The 22,815-nt window shown below is 42.7% G+C and overlaps 1 protein-coding gene across 1 annotated transcript in view; it reads left to right on the top strand.

Moving 5' to 3' along the window:
* The window catches only part of klhl13 (kelch-like family member 13), a 29,279-nt gene that overhangs the window by 2,079 nt on the left and 4,385 nt on the right, over window positions 1-22,815 (top strand). The window contains exons 3-7 of the mRNA XM_079737439.1: window positions 10,636-10,777; window positions 13,630-13,762; window positions 14,368-14,564; window positions 16,182-16,977; window positions 21,026-21,139. Coding sequence (XP_079593565.1) covers window positions 10,636-10,777; window positions 13,630-13,762; window positions 14,368-14,564; window positions 16,182-16,977; window positions 21,026-21,139 — 1,382 coding nt within the window. The remainder of the gene's footprint in view (window positions 1-10,635; window positions 10,778-13,629; window positions 13,763-14,367; window positions 14,565-16,181; window positions 16,978-21,025; window positions 21,140-22,815) is intronic.

Here is a 22,815-nt window from a genome sequence, read left to right as displayed (position 1 = left end):
TCCGAAACAGATGGCTTTAGAGTGGCCTCTAGAATATGCTGGTACACACTAACCCTCATCAGCTAGATCATTTTCCCTGACTAGAAGGTTTTGAAAGTACACAACACATGGCGTTGGTTCCTATCCCGCTCTCCAGTTTTTATCAGTATTCCTGTCCATGATTGGACGTTTGTTTGTGCAACGTCCAATCATGTCCCAGCGAAACATTGAGTCTTGAAGTTGGTTTACACATTTGTTAACGTGCATTTCCATGAATTAAGCTTCTTGAAATAAGAGGACAAGATGACTTGTACTTGAGAGTAGGGTAACGGTGCAATAACAAGCGAAGCAGTAATAGGGAAGGTATTTGCCGATACCAAACAAATATAGGCCATCAGCAATGTTTATTTCTGTTATAGTTGTGTTGTGAACTGCTGTTGAGAACAGTGTAATGGTCTAAACATCCCTATAAGTAGATGTGTTTTGAGTTTCCAAGGCTTGGCAGCGCTTGTTACTGGATGAAGTAGGAGCTGTCTTGAATGTTTTCCGTTATTATTGGAGATCGCCTTGAAGCCCTTCACAGGGTGATGAACGGCGGCACAAATTGCTTCCCTGTGATCCGCGAATAAAATCTATTGCAGATGTCTTTACTATTCCTAGTTGTGCTTTCAACACAAACCTGAATGCTGCTTTTGTAGAGGGCAGCATGTGGAGAGCAGCATTAAAAAAACGAAACCACAGTAATCATCTTTAATGCAGCCATGTGTGCCAGACCATAAGCATCTGGCTGATATTACATTCTCAATTAATATGTAGGTAATAAAGGTGGGCCATATTTGCACGCATGGGGTTTGCGTTTGTATATTTAATTAGGTCCACTACTAATGATGTTTCAGAATAATATTACAATGAAGACCCTGGTTAGGCTCCTAGTAGGAACGATTTCATTCATTATGTGAATGTTGATTGCATACAGTATTTCACACGCCTCATGTTCTTTTCTTATTTTATAACCTGAGGCTGAAATTACTAGATACTTATGTCTTGTGCAAACAAGGCATTTTATTATTTTGCAAAATTGTAATTTGTATTTGCTATTATTTCAATTATAGTCATGAATACAGACAACAAAACATGGCAACTGGCCTTATTTAAAAAATTGAAATGGGAATGTGATGGAAAGAATTCTCAGCTGTTTGAAATTTAGATTTGAAAGTAAGAATTCAGTATTCAATGGTAAACTGACAAAATGAAGCCTTTACTGTTAAACGGGTCGGACTTCCCAAAAAATAATGCTAAATTAGCAATGTTTAGGTGTTACTGTTGCTGTTTTTTTTTTATTGAACAGCAAAGGTCACGCATAAAGTAGGTTATTAAGAAAAAGGTTTTCAAGGCTTGAAAGGCTAGCGTTTTTTCTTGTGTGAGTATTTAAAATTATGTGCTTTCTTTAAACAAACCATAATTTTAGATGTATACCTTTTTTATATTGATACATGAATCATTGTAAGCAGTCAGACGGTATTGGTATGCATGCATTTAATGAAAGTCTTTGATTGGTGGGGATAGAGCTTGGGGGATTTTGGCTCCCGGTGTTTGAAATGTGCACGGATTGAGCACCAGAGGAGACCTTGTCCTGCCGAGAAGGTGTTGCTCTGACTGTGAGGAGGTTATGCAGTTCATGCCAAGGCTGTGGGTGTTAATTCACTGGGCACTGGAAGAAAGGGAAAGTATAGGATCGTTCCTCTGTTATATCAAGTCAAGGATGATTTGATGGGTTCTTATTGGATTAGCTGGAATTCTCAACTCAATACTTTCCCCAAATCGGTTTAATTGTTTTTTTATGTTATATTAATCAAATAAATATTATTATTATTATTATTAATCTAACTTGCAACAATCTTAATTTTTTTGTTATTGATATATAAGCATGGAAGAGATGGCTAAGCTATTGCTTTTCATGCAAAGCATTGAATTCTAGCTTCTGCACAGATTGGCATAACAAAGGCTGTCAGCAAAATTTTATGGTTCATTCTAACCCCAGTGTTGTAGGTCCCGTTTCTCCAACAAGATGGCGCCCTTTCTGAGCTTCCACTGGTCTCACCGAGAAGCTGATGGAAAGGGAGGGGTTTCTCACCTCCTCCCTCTCTCTCCTCCCCTCCCTCCTACCAACTGAAATGCAGCAGAGGAAATAGCCACTGTGGTGGATCCAACCCATTGGACTCCCAGCGCTGCTGCTAGTGCTGCTGCTAATGTCACTAGCCTAGTCTTTAGCCTGCGCTCCCTTCTACCAGGGTCTTTCTTCCTCTCCCCTCTTCCTCCTCCTCTCTCTCTCTCTCTGTCCCTTTTTTTTAATGGTGTTGGCCGTGTGGGATGGAATCGCGCGTCGTTGTCAGCAGGTTTTCCGTGGATGTGCTCTGTGGTGCGCGTGCGACCGTAGCACCGTTGTGGTGACAGCAGCAACATGCCACTGAAATGGAAAAGCGGGTCGCCGGTCAGCTGGAAATTCCCTGTGCCCGTGCTTAAGACGTCCAGGTCGTCGCCTCTGTCGCCTGCCTACATGTGAGTTGAGAGGGAGGGAGAGATGCTGGGCGGTGGGGGTGGCCGATCAGGTGGAGGTCCACCGCCTTGGTAAAGTTAACCAGGTTTCATGTTTGTTTTTTTTTTCACAATAATTTCAATGCGTTTTTTAAATTGAATTGGGTTTGGTTTGAATGGGTCTCCTTTGGGTGTGAGAGGAGGGGGGGGGGGGGCTCTGTGCGGCTGCAGCCTTGATCTAGCAGGAAAGGATTGTGTTCACTGTGCTGAGTCTGCGCTCTGCTTGGGTTGTACTCCTCCTCCCTGTGGCTGGGACATCTATTGTATTGGTGGCCAGTGGAAGGCTGCTCTCCGTGCACGCAGCGAGGCAAATCCCGCAGATTGGTTCAGTGCACCGTGAGCTTTTGCGTCTGTGCCATTGCACTCTGCCTTGGGGCAATGTTTGTTTGGTCCTCTTTTAGTGGCTTTGGGAGGAGCCTGTCTTTGTGAGGGTGCATGATGTGTCCTGATTTAGGAGCTATTGTCATCTGCTGGTGCTCAGGGGAGAGGGGGGGAGGGTAGACATCCTCTTCTTCTCTGTTTTCTGTCAGTTCCATGCTTAAACGCAATGGTTGACTAGTGCAGGGTGAACTAGCCTAGCATGAACAAGCGTAGCGTGAATAAGCGTAGCGTGAACAGGCAATGGATGGGTTTGAGTGTGTTCAGTAGGCTCTCCTGTCTTCTCAGGATGAAGGTATTCAGGGCTCTCCTTGATGCTTGCTAGCATTGAGATATTAATTACAGGGAGGAAGAATGTTAAGCACTTTGCCCCCCAACAGCTGTTCAGTGCCTTGTAAATAAAAATATTATTATTATTCATAAGGTTTTCTTTAATTATTTATTAAGACTCACACTGTGCTCTTATGCCTGACCTTTTAAGAGCTCACATTAGAATATTTCCTGAAATTCTAAATGATAACCATAGTTTCATAAATATTTATGTCATATTTTTGTGTCCCTTGAATAATAAGCACAAACCTTGCTATGAGTAGTAGAGCAGATCCTTTTTTAACACATAAGACTTTAATCCTCTTGGTCATGCTTGGGTTTTTAAGTATGTCTATTTGATTTGCTCTGAGATCCATAATCTATAATAACAATGACATGTAGTTGTGTAGTACCAGTACCAAATTCTCCTTCACAACAATAAAATATTAAATCTCCATTCAAATGATGCAATTCACCATTATATATCATATTCTAGAGATGCCTTCTTGGCATCACATTGTAAAAATTGTTCATGTGTTTTTAATGTCTATTAGAAACCACAGCTCTATTTAAAGACCCACTCCAGCACTGCCACAGTGTGTGTGGCTAATGTGTAGGGCCTCCGCCCTCCTCTGCCTGGGTCTGTCTCTGCCCTACAACCCGGAGCTATTTTGATACATGTATATTGTATGTTGTGTTTTTAGACACGCAGATATTGGGCCCCCAATTATAGGTTACTGTGGTCAGGGAAAATTGAGTCTGTCCTTGCGCCGTTGAGCACATAACCTCTGTCCCTTTCCAGTTCACTGGAGACGCCTTCCCTCCTCACATGTACATCTGGTAAATTCTGTGTGAGAGTGTCTGTATTGTGTAGCTTGGTGAAATGTGTGTGTTATGTGAACTGGTGTGTCTTTAATTGAGAACTGGATAGTAACAGTGTCCTTGCATATGTGTGGCTGCCTGCAGCGAGCCCACTCTCGTCTATATATAAACAGAGTAGCTGCCCTTGGTGCAGATTTCATGTTAGTAAAGAATGGCGATGGTTCAGTGCCTCTAACTGCCATGGCTTGATTCCAAGCTAGGTAAAACACGTTGTCGGGTTCATCCTTGGTTTTTTGTTTGAAACACTGGACGGGGCGGGTCATTTAACAAAATAAATGCATCAATCAGTATTGGGTATAATCAGCTCTGATTAAATAGTTTCCTTCTAGTTTTTCTTTCAACATGGATTTGAAGTGCTTGCGTCTGTCTGCTTGCATCATTGAGATAGCGCTGTCTGTCTGTTCTTTTTTTAGGAAGAAGATGCTTTGGTTTACCACATGGGCTTCCAGAATTAGAGGTGGTGTAGGTTGTTGCTATATGGATGCGGGAGAATCTCTAGGCAGTTCAGCACGAGCTTCAAATATACTAGTAGATCATGTTCTTTTTTTGTCTAGTTTGCACTACTAGGCAATGGCATAGAATAAACTATGAATTGCCAGTGTTGCTGTTTGTGACTCGATTTCATCTTGGATAATGGATACGTAGAAAAAAAAGCACACTTAAATGGAAATGAAAAAAAAAAAAAAGTCTGGCTTCTGTTGATTAATGGTTGCATCGTCATAACTGCTGTAACAGGGAATTACCATAATGATGATGATCTCTTTTTTTTTTAGCTTCTCTTGCATTGTACTACTTGAGTATTTAGTAAAATGTTGTATAATATAACGTGCAACTATAACAAAGAACAGTCACTGTCCAAAATTGGACTATCCATTATTGGATGGTTGAATGTACTGCCTTTGTTCGTACACTGGTTGTGAGGAGTATTCAAGCTTCAGAGAGTAGGAGACCTCTTGTGATGGTGCACCAAGCATGCATTGAGCCAGTTGTTTGTTTGTTTTTTTTACACCTCTGTTGGGCTAATTACCAATTCCAGATGGTTGGCTCAAAATAAGTGGGGAGTTTTACTCACTAAACATAGACGTTCCATTTCACTTATTGAAGTCACTTATAATCATTCACCAACCGAGAAATTCTGACCAGGTTGCCATTCGTGGGGTGGCTATCTTGGTCCACAGTGTGTCAGGACAGTTGTGTCTGTTTGTGTGTGTGTGGGAAGTTCTACCCATGTTAACTTAGGTGTCGCTCAGTTGCAGTTGGGTGATGCTGGCATACTACGCATTTTAAGGTACTTTCATTTTAGGGTGCTTGGAATGAATCAGGGTTTAGTATGTTGGCGTATTTGGCATCTGAAGGTACTTGGTGTGGTAAATTACTGTTAATAAAATGTTAACTTAGCATCAAGTACTTGATATGTTAGGGAATATGGCTTATTGGTCAGCATGGTATGTTACAGTGCTTGGTATGATAAAGTAATGTTGTTGTACTTGATATGTGGGTGTGTATGGCTAATTGGTGGGCATGCTATGTTACAGTGCTTGGTATGGTAAAGTAATGTTGGTGTACTTGATGTGGGTGTGCATAGCTTATTGGTTAAGTTGGTTTATATATATATATATATATATATATATATATATATATATATATATATATATATAGTAAAGAACTGTTTGCATAATGTTGGTGTACTTGATATATCTTTGGCTTATTGGTGTGCTTGGTATGATAAGGTGCTTTCTTCTCAAGAACCAGCCCAACATCAGATATTTCCCTGGGCAAATGAAGGTTAGACAACTGGACTGATGGTGCTCTTTGGTCCAGATAACAATGACGCACTAGCAAGGTATCCACAGAACAAACCTGTACAGAGACTTATGCATTAACCAATAGTACCTCAATGCCCAAGGCAACTTAATGATGAATGGCCAGCCATTAATTGTAGTCGCTCAAAGAGTCCTGAGAAACAGGAATGGGAAGGGAAGGCGGGGTGATTTGTCGTATCTGTCCAGTAGCCCCACCTCCACATCTCTGTACGTATACATGTATGTATCCTTTAGCCAACACTTGGCAAGCTTGACAGCGTTTATCTGGTGAAACAGCTGTTTCCAAGTTGGATGTATGTGCACTGTATACTATAATGAGAGCAAGACTTCAATACATTCGCCAGTAAATCATGTGGAGAAATCTCTTGAGTCGGGCTTAAATCAACTGGCATGGTTAATGTGCCAACATGACAGTTGCTTTAATTGGAGCATGGCTTTAACAAGCCAATTTATTTGGAGTGCATGTTAATGAAAGAAAATAGAAGTAGCCAACGGCGGTACAACCTAGAAACCAGAACCTGCCTTTGGCTTGGATGGTTCCGAGCTCAGTTTAACCATTGGCTAACTGCTTTACCCAGTAACACGTACCTGAGAGGGTGGCCTGAAAATAGGACAACCGACCGGCTTAATTATGCATGTACCATTTCCCGATGAAGGCTTTTCTTTATAGATTGGACGGCTGCCATTTCCCCTTGTTGAAGTTTATGTGCTTTGAATCTCTGGTTCTGCCATTGGCCGCCTTTGCTGACTGATGTGCCTATTCCAACCAATCCGATACGGCCATAGGTTAGTCTGTGAGGGAGGACCTGGCAACTCAGGGTTTAGTGGTGGAGGACACGGCAGTGTTTTTAATTTAACCAATAACGAAGACTGCTCCTTTTTATTGTGGCGGCTGCACTTTTCTTTGGCAGAAATTCTGCAGAATAAATGTTTATTTTAGTTGAATGAGCCTGCCTTTTGAGAAGTGCTGGCTACATTGCATCTGTGCGGGGTGGATATGATAGCAGCAGGACAACTTACTGTTCTCCCCCTGATTCTGTCTGGAGACACACGCATGCTCAAAGTATAAAGTCAGTTTGGGCTTTGCTTTCCAAGTTCATTGTAATTTTAAATGCAACCAAAGTAAGGGGTAATGGCTAAAAACACGGAATGTTTTTCGACGATCATTATTATAAGTTATATTCATCTCTCAAATGAAACCTGCCTATCACTTTAGTTGTAGGAAGGATCAAATTTACTGTCTAATATCTGATCTGAGAATATTGTTTAGCTAGGCTGAATTTACACACATCCCAACAGACAAGCATCAATACAAAAATAATAACAATACCAAACCCATGTTGATTCATAGCAATGGACATAGTCTCAGTCGGAAATACATGCACATGTTGTACGTTTCATAAGAGTTTAGCTCTGCCCTTGTTGTTCTTGACTCTCTGGATGCAGGCTAGCCTTAGAGCGGTGCAAGAGCGCAGGCTGTGACTCTAGTCTTTCTGATAGATGATTAGGATGCACTTGACTTATTTCCCTCCTTCATCCCTCCTTTCCTTTACTACTGACCTTTACCCTGCCTATGTGGGCTGTTTTTGTGAAGTCAATGAATGGTGTGTGAAGTGGATATTGGATAGCTAAACTAAAATACAAATTTGGACAAGATACAATACCATGTCCTCGAGGTGTGAGCTGTTCGTCTAATGACTTGTGTTGAGAGGAGACACTGCCCAGAGGAAAACAAACCGGTGCAATCATTTAAGTGGGTTTGTCTGCTAACTGCAGGTAGCGGTGCGTTGAGGGACGGGTTGTAACAGTTTGACTAGTTTAGCTGAGCACCCTGCAGCGATTCAAGCCCAATGGAACGCTTGTTATTCAACACAAATCTGCAATTTATTCTGTGCAAACACGCCACTATCAATCAGCAGGGTCTAAAATTTTTCATTTTGGTTCAAGAGTAACTTCATACTGGTCCATACACTGCATTGTTTCAATGTTTCTATCTGCCAACCTCTAATTTCAATGTTATGAACAGATGCCCATTAAAGAAACAACATTGAACCCAATTACTGACCTAACCATGAATCATGAAACTGTAAAAATAGTTTTCAGTGACCTCAACAGTAACCACTTAGTCTTATTTATTCACTGGCTTTTATATTTGTTATTACCATCCATCTTTTAAAATGGTGCTTTAATGAGTAATTGATGTAAAATTAATAAAATGTGCTTTACAGATACTGAAGTCTAGAACGGTCTGGATTTTATGCCACACTTTTACCAGCGTTTTACCACACGTTTCCCAAAAGCGACAGAAAGATACGACAGCGGGATACATCCTACTTTTTACTTACTCTACTACAGTACAATACCTTACATGAGCTATAGCTAGCTTGAAATAGCTGTAGCATTAGCAAGCGTTTAGCTTTGTAGCTCTGTTCGTGGCTCCGTGGTTCTATAGGAGCAGATCTTTGCACTTTTTTGAGTCTCACTGTGGTCTGCTGTCTTGTCTGTTTTCGTTTGCCAGCCACCAACACTCCTTTGTGGTGTGGACCTCACGCTCGCTCTTCGCAGCCTCTGCCACTTACCACCTGACGGGGTAAATGTCTGTTAGCACTGTAGTTGATTTTTGTCGTGCTCAGTGTCGCTGTGATCCTCCTCAGCATATCCTAGTTTAGAGTGTACTTCCTCCAGAAATGCTGTTCCCAGAAGCTGTCTGTCGCCATTTACCTGGTAGATGTAGCTTAAGCCTCCCCCCCACCCGTTGTCTTGTGTATGTTAAATATAATTAAATGCTGCTTTACGTGTCATGGTTTGTATGTGTATGTGCTACAATTGAAGCATGTATATCTAGCAGTTCACAGTTTGAATAGTTTGCCTTGCGTGTTGTGGTGATGGACTCTGTCCCGAAATTACTGTCAAGTTGGTTATCGTATTGTCCTTTTTAAGTGTTGACTTGATTTTTCTCGGCATGTTAATAGGAATTGCATTAACGATTTTATGACAATGTTATTGTATGTATCGATACAAATTTATGAAGAAAACAATGTGCACAGACTACAATTATCAGCACTCAGACATGACCTTAGCACAGGCTTACATCATTCAAGTATTGCATAATTACTATTCTGTGTTTCATTTATTTTATATTAGTCAAAAAAGGTCAGTGGCCCACTTGAACCAATTATCTCACTGTGAAACGCTTTCAACAGTCATGTTTTTCCCTGTCCATCAACCTCTATTTCAGGATCCAAGTGTCCGTTTAACCAATTTTAATAATTCCCTATGTGCCCATTTTGCAGACACTTTCATCCACAGCGACATAATGACTGCTCCAGCAACTTAATGCACTCTGAGTGCTCTAGGTTTATTAGTAGTGGGAACACGACAGTAAACCTTGACGTATCTGACAACCCTACAGCTGTCACAAGCACCCTTCACCCTCAAGTTACGTTGCTGTTGTTAATGAGCACAACAGACTGTTGACAGTTTTGTCTGTTTACTGTGATTTTGTGCTCTTCTGTTTTCAGAGGGCATGTTATACACAAGCCGTTAAAGGTTTGGGCCTCTTGGCTTGGCATAACTATATGTTAGGCTGCGGATATTGGGGCTCAAACGGAGGACCTCTCAATATTGACGTCAGAGAGGAGAGCTGTTATATGACTCAAAGCAACCCAAATGGAAGTCATGGTGGTCAGGTGCATCAGGGAGAAACCACTAATGCCACACAATCGTGCACACCTCTGCTGAATGGAACTTTATGTACAGTCCTTCACAACTTCAGCATTTCCAGAGACAATTTGTCACTATTAAAAGTTAACTTGATTTTGAATATGAAAGCCTTTTGCATAGTTCGCAGTAACACTATTATTATGTATTTACTTGCTAACTTAAAAATGGTATTGTACCCAAGCAAAACTTTTTGTTCCATGTAATAATGCACCCCATTTGATCTACTACATTGGAAAAGCATGTCTCGATCTATGGAATGATATCCTTGTGTTTTTACATATTTGGCACCACACTTCTGCTAGATAGTGTAGTTCTGTCTACTTTCCATCAGCCATAAAGTGCAGGGTTGCAGGGAGGGATTAAATTAGCATTGTTAATGTACGGTTCCTTAAGGTGGCACTCACACTGCTACTCTGTCCACTAAGCGGTTTGTGCTAGGCAGGTTCCTTCAGCAGAAGGCCAGTGTTCCTCCTGCACTACCCCAGTCCCCTCGCGCCTTTGTTGGGTTCTGCAGGAAGATATGTTTTTATATATCACTCCTTTCCCACTGGTCCTGATCCTTAATTTTGCTCTTCTTAACAATCTCTATCGTTGTCCCTACATACCTTATTTTTAAGGGGCATCGTTAAAAATGTGCTATTTACTCTTTAGTCATTTGGCCGATTCTTTCATTCACAAAAGCATCAGATACAGGTCTAGGATTAGGCTTCTTTCTCAGGGATGCCTACAGGTAGACTGCGGACATTTGGGATTTCGGTTGAGAGTCTACACCCTTACCCCTAGACTATCCTACCATACTAACTAATGCTCTTGCCGTTGCCTGACTATATTTCAATGTATTCCACCACTCTACTTCCCAAAACACTTAAATCAAATGCGTGAAACAGAGTGAAATGTGCCAGTTTTCTAACCAAGCTCCCTCCATGTTCCGCGTTTCTCCGGGCAGATCCCTGGTCGAGGACGACGACGCTCACATGAAGGTTGCGCTGGGCTACGGAGACGTGGGCGTCCCCTCCCACCTCCAGGCCTCCAAGACAGGGAACACTCGCTTCTTCACCAGCAACACACACAGCGCCGTGGTTCTGCAGGTACACAGCCCGAGTCAGGTTCAGAATCACAGAAATGGGACGAGCCCAATGTACGGTAGAAATGGACTAGGGACTAAAAAGATGAATTTTGAACCAGAACATGCATTTTCTGCACAAAATGTGATGATTGCTGTAGTAAAAAATGAGGTTGATAATGTTTTTAATAGAGGCACATAGTTTAAGTCTATTAGTTAAGCTTAAATGGTTACCGTTTTTCTTGTATCATTGGCGCTAAAATGATTAATCGATTGGAATTATGATTGTTATATATTGGGGCGTTTGTGTGAGGACCTCCATTTATTCTGATTAAAGCCAAGTGCTTCCTACATATCTGGTGTATTTCCGGTAGAATCTAAAGGCTAACAATAGGCGAGTTTCAGATGAGGCATGCAGCTTCGTTTGCCATGCGTCAGAATGCATTCTGGGATGAAAAACTGCAGAAATACCTGTGATGACTTCCGATGCGACTACCGCAAGGCTTTCAAAACTTGCGGTAGTTTCAGGAAAACAACTTCCGCCTGCTTTTCTGGGCATTTGCTCTCGAATAAGTGCAGACATAAGACACTCCCCTCAACATATCAAAACATTGCCCTGGTTGGTTGGAATTACCACATGGAATTTCCCACATGAGAAATGACATCTTCTTTCAAAGAGGCTTGCCCTCTCCCAAACTATGCTTGTTCAAACAACGAGATGGGCACCTGTGTCCGACTTGACGTTGTGGGAACTTGACGTATTTCTGACTAGTTCCGGCGGATGTTCTCAAGTCTCGTGCATGCATGCGCGCAAATGCAGATGATCTGAAACTCGCCTATTGCTTAAGACCGCAAACAACAGTCATCGTGACTTCATATTCTGTATATATGGTATCAAGCTATCTTAAAAACAATCTTTTTTACGTCATGCTATCTACACAAACGATTTGTCATATGAAAGCTGTGACTCCACGGATTACAACGGTATAAGCCTCATCATTTTGTGAGCTTATCTCGAATAACGTCAAAAGCACTTTTCCAAGACTCACTCACTCGCTCTCTCTTCAAACTTTATCAGTAGAGCTCAGCTATTCTATATTTGATCTCAAATGTGTTCAAACTTTATCACTTTAGCTAACTCATCACTTTATTTGCTTCCAACAATTTAAATTGTTTTAGAAGCTGTGCATGTTAACATTGTTTACTCCATTTAGACTTTTGAACTAAAGTGAAGTCTTTTCACTTGATTTAAGCCATTCCACATTTCCTTACATCTTAAACTATGTGGCTTTATAAAAGCATATTTCAACCTCACTTTGCATGACCGCACTCGCGGCATTTTCTGCTGGAAATGCATCTTCTAGTTGAAATTTTGCTTATCAGTATATTATAGAGTTTATATAATTAACTTAATTTTCTGTCATAAACATTGATCTTTCTGCGCTTAAAATATAAATAATTTTTTAATATATATTTTAAATATAGCAAAGCAGGAAGACTGCTGTGTAGGAGGACAGGAAAGCCAAAGTGAGGCACATAGTTGCTCGATGAAAAAAGCACTGGTACAGGCAAAGGCAAAAAAGCATTGTTATTGCATAGCAATGCTTCATACAGTAGGTGTGAACACCACCGACTGACTTTTATGTGTCACTCAAACAGAGTTTGTTTAGAAAAATTTAGCATGATTCATATTAGGGCTGGGCGATATGGGCCAAAATGAATATCTCGATATTTTTTTACTATATCTCGATACACGATATATATCTCGATATATTTTGAATCTCCTCTAGAGCACATCATAAATGCTCGAATCAACCATGTCTGGCATAATGTTACTACATGTTATAATAATTCGAGTATTCCTGAAACATAAGTCTGCATGTAGATTACATGAAACAACATATTGTTTAAACTCATTAGTGCTTTCTATTGGAAGAATTTAGAACTTGCACATAAGAAAAGGAAAATCACAGCAAGTTAGATTTACCAACACAGCATTTATTAAAACCGTTAATTATTTTCGAGCAAAAACAGAGCTCAAAGCCGTTTTTTGTTCCACATCTTCCTTTCGGTAGCCAAACCACTGCCAGACGACGGATCCTGTACTATTCTTTTTTTGAAACCAAATCCTCCGTTTCCATCATCTTTTCTCTCTCTCTCGCTGTTCTCACTCAACGGTAGGAGATGAGTGACCGGTCGCTGTACTCACTCACCGGTCGCGTGTGTGACGTCACACACGCGACCGTCACACACGCGCGTAGAATCCTAGAATCTCGCGGGGGGAGTGAGTGTGTTTAATGCATATGAGTCTGTGAGGCAGAGAGCCACAGGAAAGAGCGAGAGAAGGGAACACAACGACTATGCCGGCGGCGGCAAAAAGAAACATTACGTGCCAATTTGTATTCGATGTTCGCGACAGGGGCATTTTATACATCGCCTGGAGAACATCTCGCGATACATCGCATATATTCGATATATCGCCCAGCCCTAATTCATATAAAGGTGCATGCATTGCAAATGTTTCCTGGCATTTTTCTTTTTTTTTTATTGTTTTGGTAATCACCAGTTTGCACCCCTGACAATAATTAAGCTTCACAAATAACTATTTATATACAATGGGATGTCAATGTCTTATTATTTGCAATACAATTTATAGAATTAGGTCTGAAAGCCAACCATTGCATTAGCGCGTACATTACAACATCACAACACAGCCATTCCTGAGCCGTTTGTGTATGTTACTTTCTCTTTGCATCAACTTCCAACCAGAGCGCTCCCCGTAGCAGTGGGGCCTATGGGAGTGTAGTGTTCATTCCATCACTGCTCGTAGTCCTGTGCTCAGGCCAGTCTGTGACCCGTCTGCCTTCTGTCTCCCAGGGGTTTGACCAGCTGAGGATAGAGGGGCTACTGTGTGATGTGACGCTGGTCGCCGGCGATGGAGATGAAGCATTTCCTGTCCACCGGGCCATGATGGCCTCCTCCTCAGACTACTTCAAAGCCATGTTCACAGGTAGGTCCCTCGTGTGTCAGTTAGGCCCTGCACACACGCCCAATCTGCAGCAAGGGTGTGTGCCAATTACCATGGTACACGTATTACTATGGATGGCGATCCATAGTGAGGTCGCCGTCCTACTCAGGTGATATGCTGCGCGTCATTGTACGCATTGTTTCCTTTCTGTTGTCTGTATCCTAGGCTTAGCCTACACATTAGAATTGGGTTTGTGTTTCATTACAGCCAATCGTTAAAGAACAGCAATCATCGGACGTCGCCTCAATTCATAATGCTCTAAAGAAAACGATTGAGAGATTTTACTACACAATAATTGTGTTATTCTATTTTATTTGTTAAAGATAACCAAGTTACTCCCCTGGCCCCTGCATTATGTTCTGTTCCATATTTGATTTTGAATAACTGCGCTAGTGGGTGTAGATTAATGCTAATTGTTAATTATCAGCAGACACTTCTCCGTTGCAATGGAGCAGGACTTAACTCACACGCTTCATTATGTCACAAATCCCTCTCTGAACCAAGAGCCCCGTTCTCCTCTGTCCTCCTCCTGCTGGAGCAGCCAGCGATGTGGCCTGACGTCCCCTTTGTTGTCTTGTGTCCTACAGGTGGAATGAAGGAGCAGGATCTCATGTGCATCAAGCTCCACGGGGTAAACCGAATAGGCCTGAAGAAGATCATTGACTTCATTTACACGGCGAAGCTATCGCTCAACATGGAGAACCTGCAGGACACACTGGAGGCAGCTAGCTTCCTGCAGATCCTCCCTGTGCTTGACTTCTGCAAAGTGTTCCTCATCTCCGGGGTAAGGGATTTATTATGTTATTACACGGCTTTGTTGAATCCTCTATTCTGATTGGTCAATTGCGGCCTTCTGGGCCTGTTATTATGTTATTTCTGAATAGCGGACCCCTGCTATGAATAATCGACTGTTGCTATGGAGGACACACTTCTGATCATAGACTCTGGAGGTCCTGAAATTAAATTCAATAAATAAATCTAGACTATGGTCGTATATTTTCTGTGCGATTGATTGATTGAAATAGTTAGTAGCCTTGTGATAAGTGGCTGTGTAATAAGCCATATAAAAACCCTTGTCTGGGTTTATTTTGCAATGCTCACTGTAAGTGATCCATTAGATATTATTATTATTATTATTATTATTATTATTATTATTATTATTATTATTATTATTATTATAATAATTTATATATGCCATTTGCTGGCTGTTTTTTATCAAAAGTGTCAATACTGTGAGTGCATTCATTCTTAGCATGGGTGGTCCCAGTTGGAATCAAACCATCATCCCTGGCAGTGTCAAGGCCTTGCTCTCTCAGTGGAGCTAGATCTGGACGGCATACAGGAGTATTCCTTTTAATAGTCCTTAATGATCTTTCTAAAGTAAATAATAGATGGTGCATGACCGGCAAAGCCCCATCCCTGCACTGCTTAGTGTACTTTAGGGTTATCGCTAGAAGCTCAATGGCTGTGGTGGGACCAATGGCAAGAGAGCATATATCACATCCTAATCTGAGAGTCAAACTCCCTATAATAATAATAATAATAATAATAATAATAATAATAATAATAATAATAATAATAATAATAATAATAATAATAATAATAATAATAATAATAATCCAACCATAACTAGAATAGTCTTTGTATGTTTGTCCTTCAATTTCACAGCAACCGTTCATCCGATCGACTTCACACTCTGCGGGGGTATTTCTGAGGACCCAAGGGAGTGTTGAGTGTGAAGTTGTTTGGATGAGCCGCTCTCGAGAAAAGCTGCAAACAGCAATACCAGAGACTAGGCAATGGGCCCATTCCAAACAGCCATGTTTTGAACAGGCACTGCTTTAGTGGGAATAAACAGAGGAGGAGGACATTTCTACTTACTCCGTTTGCTCAGTGGGATTGGTACCACCATAGCTCGCCCGTTGGTGTTTTGGCTCGTCAAACTCGAAGGCGAAAGCAGTCACTCATCTTATACTTTGACAATAGCAGTCAGTCAACTAACCCTTTGACCAATTGGGGAGGTCTGCATCCCTCTTAAAGAAGGCAGAGAGGGACTGTTCGCCTCGGAGGCATGCACACAAGACCACATTAGAACTTCTAATAAGACATTTTAGCTGTGTAATGGCGCATTAAGGCTTTGACCTTTCCCTTGTTTCCCGGGAAACAATCTGTAAATGTAAGAGAACTGCAGTGGTTCAGTCTGTCCTTTGCCAAGCACACCACACAAAGAACCAACCTTTTCAGGTAAGCCTGCACTCGGATGTTGTCCACAGCTGATAAAACTAAGTGGGTCTACACGGCACGCGTCGCGTACGTCAGCAGTTGGCAGACATTAACATTTTACGAGATCCACTTCTCCCATGATGCAACTTGCCATTTACCCCCCCCCCCTCCCTCACAGGTCTCGCTGGACAACTGCGTGGAGGTGGGGCGCATCGCCAACGCCTACAACCTCACGGAGGTGGACAAGTACGTCAACAACTTTATCCTCAAGAACTTCCCCTCGCTACTGGGCACGGGGGAGTTCGTCAAGCTGCCCTTCGAGCGGCTGGCCTTCGTGCTGTCGAGCAACAGCTTAAAACACTGCAGCGAGCTGGACCTGTTCAAGGCAGCGTGCCGCTGGCTGCGCTACGAGGACGGCCGCATGGACCACGCCGCCAAGCTCATGAAGAATATCCGCTTCCCCCTCATGAACCCCCAGGAGCTCATCAACCACGTGCAGACGGTGGACTTCATGCGCACGGACAACACTTGCGTCAACCTGCTGCTGGAGGCCAGCAACTACCAGATGATGCCCTACATGCAGCCCGTCATGCAGTCGGAGCGCACGGCCATCCGCTCGGACAGCGGCCACCTGGTGACGCTGGGCGGCGTGCTGCGGCAGCAGCTGGTGGTCAGCAAGGAGCTGCGGCTGTTCGACGAGAAGGCGCACGAGTGGAAGGCGCTGGCGCCCATGGACGCGCCGCGCTACCAGCACGGCATCGCCGTCATCGGCAACTTCCTGTACGTGGTGGGCGGCCAGAGCAACTACGACACCAAGGGCAAGACGGCGGTGGACACGGTGTTCCGCTACGACCCGCGCTACAACAAGTGGATGCAGGTGGCGTGCCTCAACGAGAAGCGTACCTTCTTCCACCTGAGCGCGCTCAAGGGACACCTGTACGCCGTGGGCGGGCGCAACGCGGCCGGGGAGCTCGGTGAGGATCACTTTTGTTTGATTTGTTTGGTTTTTAATGGCCAATGTTCTTGGTTCAGAGGGGTAGCTGGGCTGGGGGAACTGAATGCGGAACTATAACTAACACTATACTGTATACTGTTTGCTTGGAAAGGAGCTTAGGGCAATTTGGCATTAGACGCGTCTTGCTATTGGAACGAATCCAGTTTGGTGGTGATGCCAGTGGCTTGCGTTAGGCGGAGATGTGTGCGCGCGTGTGTGTGCGCGCGCGCGTGCGTGCGTTCAGTTACGCGGCAAAAGGTTGCCGAGACAGCGGGAGGTGGAGGTCACCAAGGGGATGGTCGCCGGAGGTTTAGCGTTTGAAGATCAGTGGTTTTTAAGAACAAGTCTGAAGCATAGTAAGTGCTGATTAGTCAGCATTATGTTATCAGGTAATTAAGTGGATCTCATCTATTGCCGTTTGTAACAAAGCACAATACAAGGCTAGCTCACCATTCACTCTGAACGGCCACTACGAATATCCTAACATATATTTTGCATTTCGCGTTAAAACTTAACGCATCAGGATGGGAATTAAGTGTATCATGATTTGAATGGCGTTTATCAAGATCAATAATTAGTCTATCCGGATACTAACCATGTCCTGACACAAGCTTAGAATATCCTAATAAAAACCGAATGGCCAAACCAAACCATAAACAGTGGTCCATTTTAGAGTTCTTTGACACAAGTCAACAAAAAAGAGTCAATACAGGGCGAGGCGTTGTCATGCGACGAAGCATTACGCGGGGGGCAGTGATCAGTCTGGAAGCAAACAACCCCCACTGTGGACCACAGAATGGTACCACCCAGTACTTAACCGTACACTCGGAGCACTGCTGTGGCCAGAACCCGGGCCAATGACGTCAGCAGTCACTAGTCCCCAGCAGGGTTCAAATTAAACCAATGAGCACGGGGCTCACTTGACTGGCTGTCTGAGGGGGTTGAGGCTCGTTAGAACTGCATGTCTCCGGTTTTTAATAGCATGTCATTTCACCGGCCCTGCTTTCCCCTGTGGGTCTGCCATGCAGCGCCTGTGAGCTTTATGTGTTTACCTTGGGCTGGGCACGGAGGATGTGGTTTCAGCTCTCATACGTCTGTGCTGCCCAGCAGTCCTTTCTCTTCCCTCCTTTATAGAAAGTTGTTGAAGTGGATGAGTTATTTACAAAGGGAAGGTCTCTGTGGTGCTATTTGTCTCGCCGTCTGGCAAATACATATGGCAGGCAACATTTATAATTTCAAAGGCAAGAGAGATGCTCATGTCTTTACAGCAGTTAATGAAAAGGAAATAATATCCCTTGTGTGTTGCATGGGGAGTCTTGACACACTTCAATATATGATGAGACTCAATTATTCATAGGGGTACCAATGTTATCAGCCTTTTCACATCATTTGGAAGGCCCAATGAAGCTGGCCGCCTCTCATTGGTTACATTGTAATGGAACTGTGAAAGCACTGTAGGTGTCCTCCACCGTGGAACTGATTATATAAGGGAGACTGTTCCATGTTATTTACTAAATATCCCACTGTGGCCTCTCCTGTAATCAAATCACAGACCTGGTATCCAGAATGCCCAAACTTGACGCTTCTGAACACTTTGGCTGGAATTCTAATGAAAGATCTTAAATACATCTTATTGAAGTGGAATTGACTGCAAAAGGGCTTCAGGAAAAGCCAGCAAACCCATTTTAAACACGTTTAAAGTTAGTTAAATATTCAGCAGTATAGTGTGTTGGAAATGAGTGTAATATCCATACCGGGATCCTTGTGCCTGACTTATGGACATGGCCGTGATTTCAATTATATTAACAGATCAGGCATTAACATTTGGTAATTTAGCACTAATTTAAAATAAATCCCAAGCAACATGGTACCCGTATCGTGTCCAGGGTACTCTTGGATCACAACGCGGGTCAGAGCATGACCTGGCCCATAGGATCACTAATGTGATAACAAGATCCGACCTGTGAGCATCTACACCTGCCCGGGCGAAATCAGGATCACACAATTCTCATTGGAAGGACTTTTACAGTAGCTGAGGCCTTTTCAGAAGCTCCTATAAATAGGAAGCTGTCACCCAGTCTTCTCAGAGGCAAGGCTAGAGTCAAGAGTTAAATAATTAATTTTGCTCGATGAAGTCAAGTTTATTTATATAGCCGCTTTGTTACAGTCTCGAAGGGCCTCACAGCCGACATTCACATAAAATAGAGTCTTCTCTTTTATCTCCGTACAATGTACCCGGTGTATTGGTCGTATTGTGTACTTAACTAAAAAAACACACACTGCTGGTACGCTCGCAATGGGTTCCGTCTCTGTTCACAGAGACGGAACAGAGTACCCACTGTTTGGTTTCAAATCTAATCTAGATCCTTATGGCTCTCTTCTTTATTGTACTGTTTGGTTTTTATTCTAATCAGTGCTTATGGCTCCCTCTATTCATTTTATTGTAGTGTTTGCTTTGGAATCGAATTGCTCCCCTTTTTTTTTCTGCACTTTTGTTTTGGAATATAGTGAGTCGTTATCTCTCCCTATCTATATTTTAATATTCAAATCCGCTGTTTGATTTTGAATCGACCAAGTCTTGAGGGCTCTCTCTATTCAATTATACTGTTCTATTTTATTCCAACACACGGGGATGCCGCCTCTCTCTGCTTTATTAGCCAACCGCGTCTTCCTCCTACAGATGAACATTAAGTGCAGGTCAGCTGAGGAAGAGGACAATCACTATTTGCTCGTTTCACCTGTAGCCATGGTAACATGACCTTACGGGCTCCGGCGGCGAGGGGCGACTGCTCATTGGCACAAATGGATTTTCCTAGAAATAGAGGAAGTTCTCACAAACCGTTCAGCCGTTTGTTTGTGTCGTTTCAAAATAGTCCTGGCACACAACAGAAAACAACGTTTTCAGATGTGTCACTTAAAGCGTATTACCTAACTGTATTAGCCTAAACGGCTCTAGGAAATATCCTAATTAGTTCTAGCTTTCTAGTGCTTCAGATCCCTTTTATACCATTTATTCAGGAAATTGAGTAGTATGAAACCCATTTTAAGTATGGGTTCTAGGCTTGGATTAAAAAATATATGCTAATAGATATCTACTCTAATCCCTTTCTCTTTTTTTTTTATATCCAATTCATGTACTTCTTAGACTGTGCATACATAGTAAGTTAACTCTGTGTGCCAAGGTGACTTTGAAAATGGCGGTTGTGGTTGCTTTTCATGTTGGGATCTGTGCAACAAGTCTCAGCCAACACAGTTCTGTCTACAGTCTGCATTATCTGACTATCAATTGTGTTAATTTTGACTAAATCTCTGACCTTCTTGTAGTTTGAAGGAACAGCAATCTTCAGTGTCAAAAACTGAAATACTTTGCAAGTGTCTGTAGCGGTTTCACATCTGTGTACATGTATGCGTCGTGGCCTCTTGTTTTCCCAACCCTCAAGGGTCCTAGATCACAGGACAGTGTAGGTTCTGGACTTCAATGCGAAGCATTCTGTTGTTATAAACCAAATGTCTGCAGTCTACCTCTATGCTGCCTTAAGAATGATGCTCCTAAATATCATGTAAAAAAATTCTCTCTCTCTCTCTCTCTCTCTCTCTCTCTCTCTCTCTCTCTCTCTCTCTCTCTCTCTCTCTCTCTCTCTCTCTCTCTCTCTCTCTCTCTCTCTCTCTCTCTCTCTCTCTCTCTCTCTCTCTCTCTCTCTCTCTCTCTCTGAAAATAATTATCTTTAGATAAAAGCATCTACTAAATAGGATGTAATGCCTCAGAACACAGTGGGTTCCTGTCAACGACTCCTCCATCCGGCAGTCCTCCCCTTATCAGCCCCTTTGCAACGCCACCACCGAGGCGGGTGGCGTGGGCCGCATTTAAATCCTCGTTTCAACTCTGGCGCCGAAACCCTCGGAGGACTCATTTGTTCCAGTTTGTCCTCTTTAGTCTTCTTCTTGACCTACTTCCTGCTAACGCCGCCGCGTGTGTGTTTCCTCTCTCCCGTTCTGCCTTCTCATCGGCGCGTCTCCCCCCCCCTCAGCCACGGTGGAGTGCTACAACCCCCGGACCAACGAGTGGACCTACGTGGCCAAGATGAACGAGCCCCACTACGGCCACGCGGGCACCGTCTACGGGGGCTACATGTACATTTCAGGTGAGGGGTCTTTGGAGCTTCGCTGGTTCATGTTGAAGTGTCTGATTTTGTGGTTAACCTTTTAATTTATGGGGATGATGGGTTCTTGGCTGAAACCTTAGTTTGGATTCAGTTTGTTGTTGGTCGAAATACCTTTTGTGAGTAAATGTTTGAATGAGTCTTTGCTTACAGAATAGGAAACGATGACGTTGGAGTGGAATTTGTAGCGCAACTCAAACCGAGGGGATGTCATTTCATAAAATATTCAAAAAGAAAATCCTGCAGGGAGGTGACATAGATTTCTGGAAATATGGTATTTTTGTGTTCATTTTCTCGTAAGCGTCTTGGGTTGAACTTGGGTTGAAAGCCCTTCCCTTCATTAGCCAACACTACACCCACTGAGTCAGGGTGCTAGTAGTTGCTAGCAGAGGATGACGCAGTTGGGCCAGGCTCGTAGCCCCTTGTGCAGCAGGAAGCCTCGTCGTACACAGTGCACTGGCAAAGACCAGTTATTCATTTATTCATTCATAAGCAACCTTCTGACCATGAGCGTATTTATAGGCTGCATGTTTTACGTCACAAACCAAAGCTTCCTTCGCTCCTTCAGTAGCTCTTTCCTATATTGAGCAGAATGAGAAGGAATATAATTTTATTTCAATGTAAAAAAAAAAAGGTTTGATTGTTTTAACCGAATATGTTCCAAAAGAATAACTTAATTTATTTTAATTTAATAAATTAAGTTAATTTATTGAAGCATTTAGCTATTAACTAAAATAGAAATTGTGAGACGTTTCAAGAACTAGATTTTTGTCTTTCTGGTACTGAAGGGAGCAAGAGAAGGATCCAACCAAATTTGGTCAATCCCCTTCTCTTCTGGGTCATCCCAAGAAATGGTAAATCCTAATTTGACATTAAAATTGCCGGCTCTGTATAATGCCCCAGCTTAGTCAAAACAAGGAGGAAAAGTAGATATTGAGCATGTCGGAGGCTTGGTTTCCACTAATCCCCCCCCATGTCTCCGTATGAGTCACCATCACCACACTGCCTGTTCACCTCACAGGATCCTCAACAAATCCTCTATTGTGGAGATGAGCCTCCCCCATCTCTGGCCACTGACTAATCCAACGTGATATATATATATTTGGGAGGGTGACAGAGAGAGTTGGGGGGACAGATAGATAGATAGAGAGGGGGGGTTTTATGGCCCCTTGGACAAGCGGAGAACACATGCCGGAGCTAAACTGACAGGACGAGATGGGTTCGGGGGATCCACTGGTGTTCTGACTACATCCTGCTGCTGCTTCACTCTTCCCCCTGCTGTCTTGCAGTTTGGTTTCATCTTTAAAATTGTTGTTGTTCTCTGGTTAATTCACTATCCTGCGGTTACCTTATTCATCAAAATTCTGAATCGTTTTGCTACTCTGGTTGATGTATTATTATTTGGTTGAAAGTATGGTCTCAGCTTATCGTTAATCTTGTGCAGATGACAGGGATGATCCAAAAATAAACTTTTAAATGTATTATTTGGAGCAGCTGAGTTGTTTCAGTAAGTTGTCTGCCTAGCGCAGTCAAGGGTCCATTATATTAAAGCACATAGTGTGTGTATATATATATATTGAAATGTTACTGCTTATGTGACGTGCATTGGGTATATAATAGCCTGGTTGTTTTTCGTCTTGTTGTGCATTAAGCAGACC

The sequence above is a fragment of the Pollachius pollachius genome (genome assembly GCF_949987615.1).
Source record: "Pollachius pollachius genome assembly, chromosome: 6".
Taxonomy (NCBI): domain Eukaryota; kingdom Metazoa; phylum Chordata; class Actinopteri; order Gadiformes; family Gadidae; genus Pollachius; species Pollachius pollachius.
This window is presented reverse-complemented; position numbering and strand designations above follow the sequence as displayed.